Genomic DNA, 16,763 nt, shown 5'->3' with positions numbered 1-16,763 from the left:
TATGCCTCCTCACTGGTCCCAGTCCAACCTTTTTAAGTGATGGACCCATTAACCTTCCTCACATAGTAGTAATTATACTTCTGTTCTTCCATATTTCATTTTTTATACTTTCATTTGTTCACTTAATAGATAGCTACTGATAGATATAGAGATGATCACACATATGCATACTCTAAGGTACTTCAAAAGATTTGTGGAAATTGGAATTAATAGATACGTTTATTTTGGTGTAAAAAACTTTAAATCCATGCGTAAATTTTCCTTGAACCTTTTGAGGAACACTTATTTGTATGGTTTTCAAAAGTTTTGTGCAGGGCTGGCGCCATGGCTCACTTGGCTAATCCTCCACCTGTGGCGCCGGTACCCCGGGTTCTAGTCTCGGTTGGGGTGCCGGATTCTGTCCTGGTTGCTCCTCTTTCAGTCCAACTCTCTGCTGTGGCCTGGGAAGGCAGTGGAGGATGGCCCAGGTGCTTGGGCCCTGCACCCGCATGGGAGACCAGGAGGAAGCACCTGGCTCCTGGCTTTGGATCGGCACAGCGTGCCAGCCATAGCAGCCATTTAGGGGGTGAACCAACGAAAGGAAGACCTTTCTCTCTGTCTCTCTTTCTCTTACTGTTTAACTCTGCCTGTCAAAAAAAAAAAAGTTTTGTGCTAAAATAAGCTCATCTTTTAATTTCACACTTGACAAGGCATCATGGCAGACAGGGAGAGATGGAGACAGGGAGATCTTCCATCCACTGGTTCACACCCCACATGCCTACGACATCTAAAATTCGGCTAAGCTGAAACCAGGAGACAGGAACTCCAGCTGTCTCCTACACAGGTGCCAAGAATCCAAGTACTCGAGCCATTAGCTGTGGCCTCCCAGAGTGCACATTAGCAGGAAGTCAAATTGGAATCAAAGGTGGTACTCAATTTCAGTACTCTGATATTGAATTGTGGGCAGCCCATGTAGTGCTGTAAAATGCTATACCACAATGTCTACCCATCCACAAACTTGTTGAGGTTCTCTTGTGTGTGTGTGTGTGTGTGTGTGTGTATGTGTGTGTCCTCTTTTGTTTGCTTGGTTTTCACAGTTCCTTTATACTTTCTCAGTATATAGATAGAACACCAATAAAAGAACACTTAAGCATAAGGTCCTATAAATTTTCTAATTGTTTATGGCAGTAATTCTCAATAGGTAGCAAGTTTGTATCCTCAGTAGGGACATCTGATAATGTCTGGAGACATTTTTGAATGCCACAGTTGAGGAGGGAAGATTGCTGGTGTATCATTGTATAAATACAAGGGAGGCTGCCAAACATCCTACACAGCCTGCATAAAAAAAGCCTCCAACAGCAAAGAATTCTCTGTTCCAAAATGTCAGTGGCTGAGGAATAGGCGGTTGGTACAGTGGTTAAGATGCCGCTCGGGATGATCATATTCCATATTAGAGTGCCTGGTTGAAGTCATCTCTCCTCTGCTTTCAAGCCATCTTCCTGCTAATGTGCAACCTGGGGGACAGCAGATGATGACTCAAGTGTATGGGCCCCCAGCACCCAAATGGAATACCTGGACTCAGTCCCTGGCTCCTGGCTCCTGACTTTGGCCTGGTCCAGTCCCAGCTGCTGTGGGCATTTGAGGAATAAACCAACCAATGAAGATTTCTGTGTCTGACCCTCTGTCTGTCAAATAAGATAGAAATAAATAAATAAATAATTTTTAAATGCCAAAAGTTTGGAAATCCTGCTTTTAGGTTGTATAAAATATTATTATGGCCAGTTTAAGCATTGTCTCTGTTCAGTAATTTACAGCACCTAGTCCCATGTGATAACCAAAATTTTAGACATAATTTAAAAATAAAACTCTACCCTCCTCACATTTAGAAGGCAGGCAGGATGTTTTTCTCCTCCTGTCCTTCCCAGGTTTGCACTTCACCTTAACTCTCCTTCTTGCTAACTCAAGTTCATCATTGTTTTGTATTGCAAGCTAGGGGATGGAGGATGAAACAATATCCATACTTCAGCAGTTATAATAAGGCTTCTATTAGTCTTAAAACCAGACCAAAGTTTTATAAGAATATTATCTAATAAAGTGGCTCAAATCCACAAATTATGTCAAAACTTTGGCTAAAATAGTGGAAGGGAGGCCCCAGTTACAATCTGTATTTGTCTTCGAACACAGCAAATTGCCCTCAGTAATTCATAAAACACTTAAATGTATTTAGACTTCACTTAAGGGAAATCAAGAACCCATGTGTTAAATTCATTATTAAATTCACAGTCTGTAGCATGAATCCTGATGATCAGTAGATAGCAAATTTTGTTAGTGAATGAATTTGACACGCACTGGAGTTTGAACATAAAGCTGAAAACAAGAAGCTGAGGCTAGCCAACTGATGAAGATGTGAAACATGTTTGAGGCAAATTTGTATTTCTAAATTTTACCTAGAGGTGGTAATTATACGTCAGTAAATAAAGTAATAAAAACCTTCTACAGGAATACAAATCACTTTAGATGAAAAAGATTGAGAGGCAGGGGTGTTGGCATAGTGGTTAAGATGCCTCTTTGTGTGCCTGTGAATGGTATTGAGGCAGAGTGCCTGGGTTCCAGTTCCATCTCCTCTTCAAATTCCTATTTCCTATTAATGCAAACTCTGAGAGACAGGAGAGGTAGCTGAAGTACTTAGGTACCAACCGCCTATTTGGGAGGCCTATTGAGTTTCTGGTTCCTGGCTTGGGCCTCGCCCAGCCCTAGCTATTGTGTATTGTGAGCATTTGGGAAGTGAACCAGCAGATGGGAGATAACTCTCTCTCTCTCTTTCTCTCTCTCTCTCATAAAGAAATATATTTTTAAAGACTGATTGAATTACTTCAGCAAGCAAGGCCTTTGAAAATGCCTGCAATTACATAGTGATAATATATAATCAGGCTTAATTGAAATTAACAATGTTAAAGAGGTTCCTCCCTAATTTAGATGAATCTTTTTTATTTTAGTCACATTTTTTGTATAGATACAGATAGGTGGAATTATCTAGATAAAGGTTACAGTATTAAATATAAGGAAATAAAAGTGAAGATAAATTCTTAATACAAGGAACCAACACCATTCTCATTGCACATTCATGTTGCATCAGAACTAATAATTCCATGGGGGCAAATTTTACTCATATGCCCTGTCTAGACTGAAGGGCCTGAGCTGTTAATTCAGGTAGTTGTTCCATAACTACTGTTTTCTATTAATATTTGCATAAAGTAATAATAATAAAGAGGAAATTTACTGAAAGCCTCTGACATTTTTTTTAATCTGCAGTGTTCCGACTGCATCACAGTGCTTCTGATACAAGCGACAAAAACCGAGTTAAAAGCAGATTAAAGAAGTTTATTACTCGAAGACCTTCCCTGAAAACTCTTCAAGAAAAAGGACTTATTAAAGGTACAGAATATCTGATATTTGTACTGTAACTGTAACAAAAGAATGTAACTGTGTGCCTGGATAAGCAGTTCTAAAGGAATATTATGATGTTTTATCCTACTTACAATGCTTATTAAATGTTCTGCTCCATAACAGAGGAAAAAATTGTAGTCCAGAAAATAAATCCTAAGAAAATACATCAGGTATCACTGGAAGAATATCTAGCTTTGACCTCAGATGATCAAGGCTGTGCCCAGGAATGGACAAGAGTTATCCTAGTAGATGGCTAGAATGACCTCATGTCTCCAAATGCCTGTAGAGTAGCAGTTGACACCTGTTGTCTTAATCTATTTAGTAACAGGAGCCCTTTTCACTTTCAGAAATTATCCTGATTTGGATAAGTTATCTGATCACCCAACTCACAGTATGAATCAGTGCCAGGAAGAAAGTCTGAGATAAACTAGTGTCATGAAGTTGTGGATATGGTATGCTAGGATGGCTAAAAGCTCAATTGGTGCTGAACTGGGTAGTTAGGCAAATACACCAAAGGAGAGAATGAAATAACCTAAACCATCTTAGCCAATAGAATAGAAAAACATGGTCTCTGACATCAGGATAATTGGAATTCAGATCTTAGTTCTGTTACTCACTAGAATTTTCACTGAGCTGGTACTAACGTTGTGAGCCTCAGCTTTCCCACTGAGAGAGATAAATGAGATAATCTATGTCAAGCATTTAATAGAGTTTTTGGAATATAAGTAAGTATGTAATGAATGACTTCTGCTATTAATATTATTATCCATTATTGTTAGTGTTTCAGATAGATTGATCAATGTATGGATGAATAGGTAGAATCAATGATACAGTAGATTTCTATAACAGAAAATCACCCTAAAGATCATACAGGCAAAATATATTATTTTCCTGACAGGATAACATATGCATAAGCCCATTATTCTCCTTGTTTCTCAAATGTACATCTTTTGAAAATTAAATATAAGAAAAAATTTTAGATTGGACTAAAATAAACTACTAACCCTGAGAAGAAAGTTGAAAGACTAATTTTTTGAAAAAAAAGTGATTAAATGTACAATCATTTCTCAGGAAGATGGCAGACCTTTGCAGAACTCTTCAGGAATCTTTAGAATGATGATTATTTAAATGTTATGCAATAACTATTTGGTCTATCAGTTTCAGTCCATTTTGAAATAGGTGAACATGTCCTCAAAATGAGCAGGCATTCAGAACCATTTGTAGAAGGTGAAATTTTATGAAGTATGACCATATGTATCACTAATAGAGTAGAAAATGTGGGATTAGCTTTAGTGACTGTTTTCAATGAAATTTCCCTCAGATTTTTACTCTATGAAGTAGAATTAACGTGCCATTTAGAACTATTTAGAAACTGAATCCCTACATTTTCAACTTCATAGAATAACATGCTAGTACCATCAATTCCACCTTGGAATCATCCTGTTCTTGGAAGGGATTCAATTACAGCTTATCTGCCATCTTGAAACATATCAAACACAATTAACAACACAAAGAATCCCAATTTCATATGAAGTCCAAAATTTTTGTGATTAAGGCAAAATCAAAGTGGTTAAATTCAGTGGCTGGGTCTGGCAGCAGTCAAAAAAAAAAAAAAACTAAAGAATTAAGAATTCTTGATCGTGCTCTAGAATTGGTCTCAGAAAGCAGCAGAGAAACTGGATGCCTATGCAGTTTTCATACTGATGCAATGGCACCACTGAACACACTCTGATGCATGCATTTCCTATCTTAGAGCTCCGTTAAATTTTCACCATAGCTGACCAATGAGTCAGTATTCATTAGTAGGGCTATGGAAAATCTATGTGAAATTCTGATTGGATAAGCTTCCATTGTTGTCTTCAGTGGAATTTTTTTCCAAATACAGATCAGGTTATGCAAATGTAGTCATTTCTTGGACTTGTTTCAATTTTAACTGTGAACTTTTTTTTGAAGGCTTTCACTGAGGTTTTTTCAACCGAATAAAAGACATTAAGCCGTTTTTTAAAAAAATACTCAGTGACATTTAGTGTTTTAGTCAATCTCTTATTATACTTGAGGCAAACTTTTAGGAAAACAGTAAAATCAGTAATTTTAATTGGCTAAGAACAAATAAGTTAATTCTTTGGTTAAATTTATTCCTAAATATTTGATTTTTGTGGCTATTGTGAATAGAATTTCTTTCGTGATTTCTCTCTCTGTGAGTTCATCATTAGCATACAAAAAAGCTATTGTTTATGAGTTTATTTTATAACCTGCAACTTCACTGAATTACTTTATAAATTCTAACAGCTTTTTGGTTGAGTGTTTAGGTTTTCCATGTACAACATCATATCATCTGCAAACATGGATAATTTGACTTCCTCTTTTCCAGTTTTGGTGCCCTTTCTTTCTTTCTCCTCGCTAATTGCTCTCACTAAAGCTTCCAGTACTATATTGAGAGTGACGGAAGTGGACATCCTTGTCTTGTTCCAGATCTAGGGGGAAATGCTTTCAGTTTTACCCCATTCAGTAAGATATTGGCTGTTGGTTTGTGATACATAGCCTTTATAATTTTGAGGAATGTTCCTTCTACACCTAATTTGTGGAGAGTTTTCATCATGAAGGAGTGTTGGATCTTATCATATGCCTTCTCTGCACCTATTGAGATGACCACATGATTTTTGATCTTCATTGTGTTGATGTGATTTATGGTGTTTATTGATTTGTGAATGTTCAGCCACCCTTGAGTTTCTGGGATAAATCCCACTTGATCGTGACGTATGATCTTTTTCTGTGGTTTTGGATTTGATTTACTAATATCTTATTGATAATCTTTGCATCTATGTTCATTAAGGATATAGATCTATAGTTTTCTTTTTGTGTTATGTCTTTGGTTTTAATATCAAAGTAATGCTACCCTCTAACATTCATTGATGAATGAAATCATCAAAGACACAAAAAATGGAAAGATATTCCTTGCTCATGGATCAGAAGACTCATTTTCATTAAACTGTCTTTACTACCTAAAACAATCTACATAATAAGTGCAATTCCTATCAAAATACCAATGACTTTCTTTACAGGACTTGGTAAAGCAACCCTGAAATTCATAGGGAATCACAAAAGACACAGAATAGGCAAAGCTATCCTGAACAAGAAAAATCAAGCTGGAAGCATCACAATAACTGACTTCAAAGCATTCTACAAAGCTATAGTAATTAAAACAGGATGGTACTGGCATAAAAACTGATACATAGATCAATGGAATAGAATAGAGAGCTGAGAAATTATCCACATACATACAGCCAACTGATTTTTAAACAGAAGTGCTCAGACCATACAGAAGAGTAAGGGTAGTCTCTTCAGCAAATGGTGCTGGCAAAACTGGATTTATATATGTAAAAGAATGAAGTTAGATCCATACCTCTCACCATGTACAAAAATCAACTCCAGATGGATTAAAGACTTAAATTTAAAACCTGAAACTATGCACCTAAAGAAAATGTAGAGGAAACACTCTAAGACTTTGGTGTAGGGGACAACTTGTTGGACAAGACCCCCAAAGCATAGGAAACAAAAGGAAAACTAAATAAATTGTATGATATCAAACTCAGAAGCTTTTGCATAGCAAAAGAAATGATCAATAGAGTGCAGATATATCTAACAGAATGGGAAAAATATTTGCCAACCACCTATCTGACAAAGGATTAATATCCTAAATATATCAGTAACAAAAAACTCAACAACAACAACAACAACAACAAAATTGCAGTTGAGAAATGGGCAAAGAACTTTAATAGACAGTTCTCAAAAGAAGAAATAGAAGTGGCCAAGTAATATATGAAGAAATGATCAACATCACTAACCATCACAAAATGCAAATCAAAACCACAATGAGATATCACCTCACTCCCGTCAGGATGGCTAAAATCCAAAACACAGAGACTACCAAATGCTTGGGAGAATGTGGACCAAGGGGAACACTTTTATACTGTTGGTGGGAATGTAAATTACTGCAGCCACTGTGGAAAACAGTATGGAGATTTTAAAAAAAAAAAGTAGAAATATACCTGCCACATGATCCAGGAATCCCATAATTTTTATATACCTAAAATATTTGAACACAGTGTATCAGAGATACCTGTTTCACCATGTTCATAGAAACATGTTCATAATAGCCAAAATTTGGAATCAAGCATAGTTTCCATGATCATTTGAAAGAATAAAGAAAATGTGGATATATACACAATGGGATATTATTCAATTATAAAAAAGAATGAGATTCTACCCTTTGCAGCAAAATGGAGGGAACTGGAGGACAACATGTTGAGTGAAATAAGCCAAAGCCCAAAAGACAAATGCCACATTTTCTCCATTACATGTGGGAGCTAAAACGTAAAAAAAAAATTACCCATATTTCTGGAAATATAGTCTTGCAAAACCTATTTTATACCTTTGTGAAACCAATGGTTAAGAATGTTTTACGGCCGGCACCGTGGCTCAATCCTCCACCTAGCAGCGCCAGCACACCGGGTTCTAGTCCTGCTCGGGGCGCCGGATTCTATCCCGGTTGCCCCTCTTCCAGGCCAGCTCTCTGCTTTGGCCCGGGAGTGCAATGGAGGATGACCCAAGTGCTTGGGCCCTGCATCCCATGGGAGACCAGGAGAAGCACCTGGCTCCTGCCATCGAATCAGTGCGGTGCGCCGGCTGCGGCGGCCATTGGAGGGTGAACCAACGGCAAAGGAAGACCTTTCTCTCTGTCTCTCTCTCTCCCTCTCTCACTGTCCACTCTGCCTGTCAAAAAAAAAATAAATAAATAAAAAGAATGTTTTACTACTGTAGTTTTAATGATCTGTGATTATTTTAAAATTACTGTATTGGAAAATGATCAGTTTTCTATTCAATTATTACTTATTTCCATTGTCTATATTCCCTCTCAACTAGGGTCTTTTTGCTTTTTACTTGTTAAACTTCGTGTTTGGTGAAGTGTTAAACGTTAATTAATAGAGTACCTGAAATGTAATATGTTGGAGTGCAATTACATTTTGAGATTAGATGATTGTTTATAGCCCTGTCTCTTCCATTGAAGAACAGTGGTTTTTTGCTTCATCTCATTTGTTGAACTCTTTTGATTAGTGTAGAGTTAACTTTACTATCATTAAGTAATTGAAAATAGATCTTTGTAATAATTAAGAGTTGGAATGAGAGAGGCAGGTTGAAGAAGTATTGGAGTGTAGGTGGGAGGGAGGGTATGGTGCAAAGTATACTATGTTCCTGAATCTGTATATATGAAATACATGAAACTAGTATAATTTAAATAAAATTTTAAAAAATAAATAAAAAATGAAAATATCTTATTTATACTCACACATTTTAATTGTTTAGTTGGCTATAAAATTATATGGTCTCTAGGGTCCATTTCTTTCTTTCTTTCTTCTTTCTTTCTTTTTTTTTTTTTTTAGGACTGAACAGTTTTTATTTAGTGACTTGTAAATCTATTTTGGTAGAAATGATCCCTACCTATATATAATCTCCTGCACCATTTTATTTCAGAATATTATTTTTTCACAAAGGTTATTTTTTATTGTTACATAATCAAATATATTTTTAATTTTATTTAGGTTGTACAAGTTTCATGTATTTCATATATACAGATTTCGGAACATTTATGGAAAAATGGCAGGGCCATGTTGTTCCTTATTAGTAGTCATCTTGAATGTAAATGGCCTCAGCTCTCCAGTTAAAAGATACAGACTGGCTTTAATGGATTAAAAAACAAGATCCATCTATTTGCTGCCTACAGAAACACATCTCACCAACAAATATACACACAGACTGAAAGTGAAAGGGTAGAAAAGATATTCCATGCTAACAGAAACCAAAGAAGAGATGGTGTAGCTATCCTAATATCAGACAAAATAGACTTTAACACAAAAACTGTTGAAAGAAACAAAGAAAGGCACTAAGTAATGACTAAGGGAGCAATTCAAAGGAAGATGTGACTATAATAAATCTATATGCATCTAATGACAGAGCACCTGGCTATTTAAAAGCATTGTTAGTGGATCTAAAGGAAGACATAGACTCCAATTCAGTAATAAAGGGGGACTTAAATATTGCACTTTCAGCAGTGGACAGATCAACCAGACAGAATATCAGCAAGGAAACAAGAGAGTTAATCTATGCTATAGACCAAATGGACTTAAAAGATCTCTACAGAACCTTTCATCCTAAAGTTGCAGTATACATTCTTCTCACCAGTGAGTGGAATTTTCTCTAGGGTAGACCACATGTTAGGTGATAAAGCAAGTCTCAGCAAATTCAAAAAATTTGAAATGATACCAGGCATCTTCTCTGACCACAATGGAATGAAGCTGCAAATCAACAACTCAAATTTTGATATTCTATAATAAAAATGTATTTAGTTGACTCAATTTTTAAAATTCATTCTGCTTGGCACTTAATTTCAAGAATTAGAACTCTTCAACTCTGGATTTTTCCCCTCTGTTATTAAGTTGACATTCCTCCCTCCTGCTTATTCTGTTTCCTATATTTAGATCCTATTAAATCATCTGGATTATCTCATTCAATGTTATTTTTCTTATAGTTTGATAGAATTCTGAATTTTATGCTAAATCTTTACATTTCTTTATCTATTTTTGGTTTTCTAAGCTTTTTATTTTTTCACATATCCTCTTGTCTAATAATTGATTCAGGCAGAAACTTTGTTGACCATTATATTCCTGTATCTAATAGTGAGGATGACATAGCATTCAGTAAATGTTAAGTAGGTGGAGGAAATAAATCTTTTTAAACCTCTGAAGACATATATTAGAACATATTCTTTTGCAGTTTTTAAATTTTATTTAAAATATTCTCTTCTGTTCTTTGAACCACTGACTTTTTTCTAGATTCCTTTTCTTTCATGTGTTGGTATTATTTTATTTCTAGCAAATTAATGAATTTGTTCATATGTCTCATGGGCAATGATTGTCCATTCTTTTTTAATAGTGAGACTCCGTGGGGCCAGCACTGTGGCGTAGTAGGCTAAGCCTCCGCCTGAGGCACCAGCATTCCATATGGGCACTGGTTCATGTCCTGGCTGTACCTCTTCTGATCCAGCTTTCTGCTTATGGCCTGGGAAAGCATCGGAAGATGGCCCAAGTCCTTGGGCCCCTGCCCCAAATTTGGGAGACTCAGAGAGGCTCCTGGCTCCTGGCTTCGGGTCTGCTCAGCTCCTACCATTGTGGCCATTTGGGGAGTGATTCAGCAGATGGAAGACCTTTCTCTATGTCTCTGCCTCATTCTGTCTATAACTCTACCTCTCAAGTAAATAAATTTTAAAAATCTTTAAAAAGTGGTAATGAGACTCCACAAAGACATGTGCAGAGCTATTCAGTGATATGATTTGGCTTTTGAGTGATCTGTCAGGTGTACCACACCAGCCCTAAATATCATATATTTCCTGACGTTACAGACTTCTTTGTCTATTCTCAATAAAATGAATCAATCTGTATTAGAAAAATTTCAACTCCATTTTGCAATTAAGAAAATTAAGGAGAAAAATATTCCAGCTTATTTGAAATCATAGCAGCTTTAACATTTAATTATTACCAGAAATAAAGATAGACTGCCATTTATAACCTCTTAACCTAATATCTGGTTATTGGCTTTCTCCTCTATGAAATTTATAGCTTAAAATTTAAATGACTTAATATGTGCATGCATTGCAAAACTTTTTGCATCAAAAGAAACTTATACTTTAAGTCCATTTCTGTGAACTTCTTTTTTTTACGATCTATTGTATTTATTTGAAAGACAGTTACAGAGAGAGGTAGAGACAGAGAGAGAGGTCTTCCAGCCGCTGGTTCACTCCCCAGATGGCACAAATAGAACCGGCGCCTATACGGGATGCTGGCGCTTCAGGCCAGGGCTTTAACCTGCTGCGTCACAGCACTGGCCCCTCCATGCACTTTTGGACGCACCCTTGTATTAGGAGTACTTTGCACAGTGCCAGCTTATCTTAGCCTTTCCACAACTGATTGCTCCCTTCTGTCATTTCTTGATCCTTACTTTCCTTTCTCCTTTGTTTCATCTTTTTTCTCCTCTTTCCATCTCCCATCCCTTCTTTCTTCCTCATTTTCTTCACTTAGATTCATGAAGGAAATTTTGCCCATGATGGCTCTAGGAAACCGTTCTCCCAAGTATTCATTTCAAGTTTGAAAAATCAGTCCAGGCAAGTATCTAGGAAAGGCAGTCATTCTTCACTTGAAAAGGGCAATGATAATTTGAAGTTGGCTTAGACTTGTCTTTTTGGTAATTTTTCTTTCCCAACTCTACTACCCACATACACAGTGTCATGTCACTACTGGAACATTAAAGCAGTAGCCATGCAGATCCAACTTGTTGTTTGTCATAAAAGAAAGTAATGTCTTTGAAAAACTAGAGTACTTTGATAAAATTTGTCAATTATGCTGAAAAGTAAAGAAAGCTTTGGTTTTCAAATTGCATATGCAAGTTATCAGCCCTAAACTTTATGCCTCAATCATGTTTACAAATAGCAAAATCATTGGGTCAGGAGGAAAGTATATTTTAAATAATTTGCTAGATCTAATATATGACAAAATAAGCTTATTGTCACACTGTTAATTTAAGCATGATATAAATGAGCAACCCAGTAATGCAACTTTGAGTAGAGACATGTTCTAACTTTGCCACTTTATCAGTGTTAGTGTAAAAATAATTGTATTTGAATTTATACACCAGGGCATTGGTCTATCAATGTTTGGGCCTGAAATACTCTCCCATATTCCGCAATAGGCACTTATGTGCTTAAAAAATCTTGTAAATCTTCTTTTCTTTAAACTTCTTAATGGTTCATAATTGAACTGTGATCCTTACGTGTGAGCTATGTCATGATTTAATATTAGCCAAAATTAATAGCCAACCTCACGCTTCTTTATCTTGGCCTACAAGCTTCCTGATTCCTCAGCATTTATAGTTCCCAGGCAGTTTCTGTTATTTAAAGGCTCTTGGGAGCAAATGTGTTGGTAATAGAGTGCCATGGAGCTAGCTTTTGTTCAATAATAAAATACAGGTCACCAGGAGAGATGGAGAAATGCTGGGAAAAATGTGCACCTGGGTAGCAGGTTAAGCCTATGTCTTTTAAAAGCCTGTTATGCAAGGAGGAAACAATCCAGGTCTTATGAGATATTAAAAGCAGATTAACTTTGGAGCAAGAAGAGAAAATGAGATCCAGAAATGAAAGCAAATAAGGTAAAGTGAAAAAGAATTAGCCAGAATAATATACAAATTGGTTTCCCTGTGGTTCAAAAATTTATTTTCCTATTGGGTGAGACCTTTGTAGAGAGGCATTTGTTAGAATGCAATATCATTTGAGATGGTGACTCACAGATATAGTCAGCTCTCCGTATGCTTGGGTCCGACATTCTTGAAGTCAATCAACCATTAATCAAAAAATTCTAGGAAAAAAATTGCATCTTTAGTGAATACATCAAGTCCTCTCCTTTCTTTTCATTATTCCCTAGGCAACACAGGGTAACAACCATTTACATAGAATTTACATTGTATTAGGTATTATAAATAATCTAGAGATGATTTATAGTATATGAGAGCATGTGCTTAGGTTATATGCAAATGTTATGCCATTATACAGAAAGGACTTGGGCATTTGCAGATTTTGGTAGCCACAGGGGCCATGGAGTAAATCCCCTACAGATACTGAGGGATTATTATAGTTGATAATCTGCATCTGTAAAATGGCTTTACCAGTAAATTCCTAGTGTAACCCACTATATTGTATATATTAGCAAATAGTAACAATAATTCTCCTTTTTCTTCTTTAAATTACATTTATTTCACATTTTATCAAGTCCTCAATATCTTTTCCCTTTTCTAAGTGCAGGAAAGTGCCAGGTAATATCAGGCTTTAGCCATAAACCCAACCAGAAGCCTAGTAATAGCCATGCTAACTGCTGGGAATGTGAAGTGAATAAGGTCCATTCGATTTAAAACCAGAATACTGGCTTTTTTTTTTCCAATGGCCTCCAAACTGCATTCTATTTCTTGCCCTGGCAGTAGATGCTAGCCTTTTATTTTCATTCCGTGAACTATGTATCCTTAAAAGATTGCCCAGTGTTTTGGCATAGCATACAGGGTTAGTCAAAACCTGTGCCAGCTTGAAATATTATATTTGAGCCTTCCAGTTTGAGCACTGACAGGTCTTCATCTAAGAAGAAATAGAGCATGAGCACCAACAAGGGAGCCGTGACAAGTAAAGGCAGGCTTTGTGTCATCCTAGGAATATGTACCATGTTTTAAGTATACCCTGTACGCTAACTCAAGTCTTATGTGTGTGAATGTGGATTTCAGAAAAAGTGCAAAATCTGCTCCCAATGGTGCCTCAGCCAAAGTTGATATTCTTGCAAAAGCATACCCTCAGCTAGTTGCAGATGACCACAGATCCGGCTAAGGTGGTGATCCTTCTGGTGTCAGAAGGCTGCTGCACCCTAGAGAGGTGGTCCAAGACAGTTACAACCTTCTACTCCCATCCTAGATCTATCCCCCATGAAACCACCTGAAGAGAAGAAAAGAACGCTTGTCGGTGTTCAGAAGAATCCCCCCTTTTAAAGGTTAGCATTCATTATTGATACTCTGCTGCTCTCCAGCAGGTGTTCACGAACCATGTAGTTCCCTCATGACTCTTAAAGCCAGCTTCACAGGCGGCAGAAGATGCTTCAGCTCAGTTCTTGTTAGCTTTTCCAGGCCTCTGCAGACCCGACACACAGTATCCAATGCCAGTGCTGGAGACTGGCTTTCTCCTTTGTAATCTTTATAACCCTACTGTTCTCTGAAAGTGCTAGCTGCTGATTTCATTTTGCAGTGAGATAAATGAGGGGGAAGTCAGCAGAATTTAATACTGACCTAGAAATCGATGATTTGAACAAATGTAAAATAGTTCATATGCAGAGTGAGGCACGTTGAATTTCCCATGGTATTAGAGAAAGGAAGTCCCAATCCTCCCTCACTCATGGTGTGAGTGTGATCTGAGAGTCCACATTGTGTGTATGTTGAGTGGGTCTCTAAAGATAGTATGTATCACTGTTCTCACAACCAGTATCTCCTCATCAGGGACCACATGTAGCAGATGTGTTAGAATGATACAAGTGAAGGAAATATCAACAACTCCTCTTGATATATCCTAAGATTAAGAGAGTGTTTTTTTTATTTCCTTTAGCATCACTGACAGTTTGACTTACAAATCTTTTTCCCAAAATTCAAGTATATATTAAGTCAACAAAATTCCATGAGTTTCCTAGATTAAAAAATATCATTTTATAAAGGGAACACATTTTTTCAACATAAAAAACTTCATTTTGTTACTTTACCTGATCAGTATTATTAAAAACTAGTGAGCTCCTGTGAAAATCAGTCATCAGGAAAATCACCCGTGCTGCAAAGGTGCTATTCCCACAGTTTTTTTCTGTTCCCCCCCCCCCTGTGGGAGGGAGCCGAGAGGTCTTATCGGAATTTGGATAGTGGTAATTGGTTGTCTGTCAGTGTTCGTCAAATTGCAATATGGAGAGGTGTATCTCCCAACTTTTCTTTGAAATTGACTGTATTCCTCTAAGTATGTTTTATCAAAGCATTTTCTGGGGCAACAGATCTGAAAACATAAACTTTATGTAGTATTGCTCCTCCTTAGATATTTCCCTTTAATATGCTCTTTCTTTTTGAAGATAAAATAAAAGTACATGAAAGAGTTCTGGGAATAGGCAGCTATATGTCATAAACACCCTTCACTCCCGCTCACCCAGGGCTTCCAGCCCCCCGAAATTTGGAAGTGCTTAGATTGAAGCGATGACTGTCTTGATCTTTTTGAATGCTCCTCCTTCTTCATTGTCATCTTCTCTCCACGGGAGGCAACAGCCCTGTGCTGCAGGCTCTCCTGGGAGGGAAAGAGGTATTTCTAGCAACCATATATTCCAAACACAAAATTGAGACACATGGCCTGACAATGACATAATATTTGAAGTTGGGACGGTGCATAAAGATCCAGAACATATGGTTGAAAGAGTTCCCTTATAAAAACTGACCATTTGAGACACTTTCTGGATTGTTATTCACAGAAGGCACCTCCCCCCACCTTTCATTCTCATTAAAAATATCACCCACCAATCAGAAGACTGAACAGTTTTCCATCAAACCTGCTTTTTTGGCAGCTGAAGAACCACCCTGTTGACTAGAAAGTTCAATGCACAGCCATCAAGAAAGAAATGCAAACCAGACTGCCAAACATATTATGAATATATTGCTCTTCTTAAAAATGCTAGTTGGTTTTCATACTGGAGTATTGACTAACTGTCTGTGTTTGATGTATGGTTTACCAGCCTGATGTCGACTTATGGTTAGAGCTTAACTTGTTAGTTCTGCTTTTGCAGCCAATTCAGAATAACTACAGATGCCTCAAGATATTAAAATTGACTGCTCAAATGGACTCAGTGTGGGAGTTTCATTGGTTTTAAATTGATAACAGCTGAAAGAGTGAATGATTAAAGTATACATGGGCATAGGACACAGCTCTTTCATAGGAACGCCTGTGAAAAGACTCCAGTAGTGTGGGATTTTTTTTTCTTCTTTTTCTATTATAGTTCTTTCTAAACAGTCTTGGGTTAAATTTTAAAATAGGATGGATATATTCAGGAACCTAGAGAAAAAATAATTCCTAAGACACTGAGATAAATTTTGATGAAGTGGATTTCTATTCTGTGGGGAACATTTAAAGTTAAGTAGCATTCCATAAGGTGGTAATTGTGTCTATTTCCAGGCATTTGTGTTAAATAAGCTGTATAGGAAGCATAAACTGTCATAATAGAAGGGTTGGAGGGTTGTGTACATCTCTTTCTTCAACTCATAAAACCCGAAGCTCCAAAGTGCCTTATCACAGATAAGTCAAACAAAGCCACGTCCGCACTTCCTTATTCTCTGGGGAACAGTTATTGTTTTCCTTATTTAAAAAGATGTTCTGAATGTTTTCATCTTACACTGGAGAGAAAACACAAAAGAGAAATAGGAAAACTTTTTCCTCCTCCTCAAATCAGCAGTACTCATATAAAACAAGTTCTATTAAAAGGTACTTTCACAATTTAATAGTAGCTTAGAGAAAGAGTAAAAAGCCAGTAAAAAAAAAAATTAGAAACATTTAAAGACATTTATAAAAAATCTTTATATAATACATGTCTATTTAATCTTATATTTTTCTAGAGCTTCAGTGTCCTTGCTATGCAATACTTGACCTAAATATTCAGTTGTTAAATGCCTCTAGTGTCTTACCTCTG

At 36.7% G+C, this 16,763-nt stretch overlaps 1 protein-coding gene across 2 annotated transcripts in view; it reads left to right on the top strand.

Annotated features, from left to right (window-relative positions):
* Positions 1-16,763, top strand: part of ARHGAP15 (Rho GTPase activating protein 15) — a 659,666-nt gene that overhangs the window by 373,104 nt on the left and 269,799 nt on the right. For both annotated transcript variants that reach the window (XM_017342824.4, XM_089329237.1), the window contains one exon: positions 3,292-3,414. In XM_017342824.4, the coding sequence (XP_017198313.2) occupies positions 3,292-3,414 (123 nt within the window). The remainder of the gene's footprint in view (positions 1-3,291; positions 3,415-16,763) is intronic.

This window comes from Oryctolagus cuniculus, chromosome 3 (genome assembly GCF_051225735.1).
Source record: "Oryctolagus cuniculus isolate XC-2025 breed Fujian yellow rabbit chromosome 3, ASM5122573v1, whole genome shotgun sequence".
NCBI lineage: Eukaryota > Metazoa > Chordata > Mammalia > Lagomorpha > Leporidae > Oryctolagus > Oryctolagus cuniculus.
Note: the sequence above shows the minus strand (reverse complement) of the source record. Positions and strands in the feature narration are given on the sequence as shown.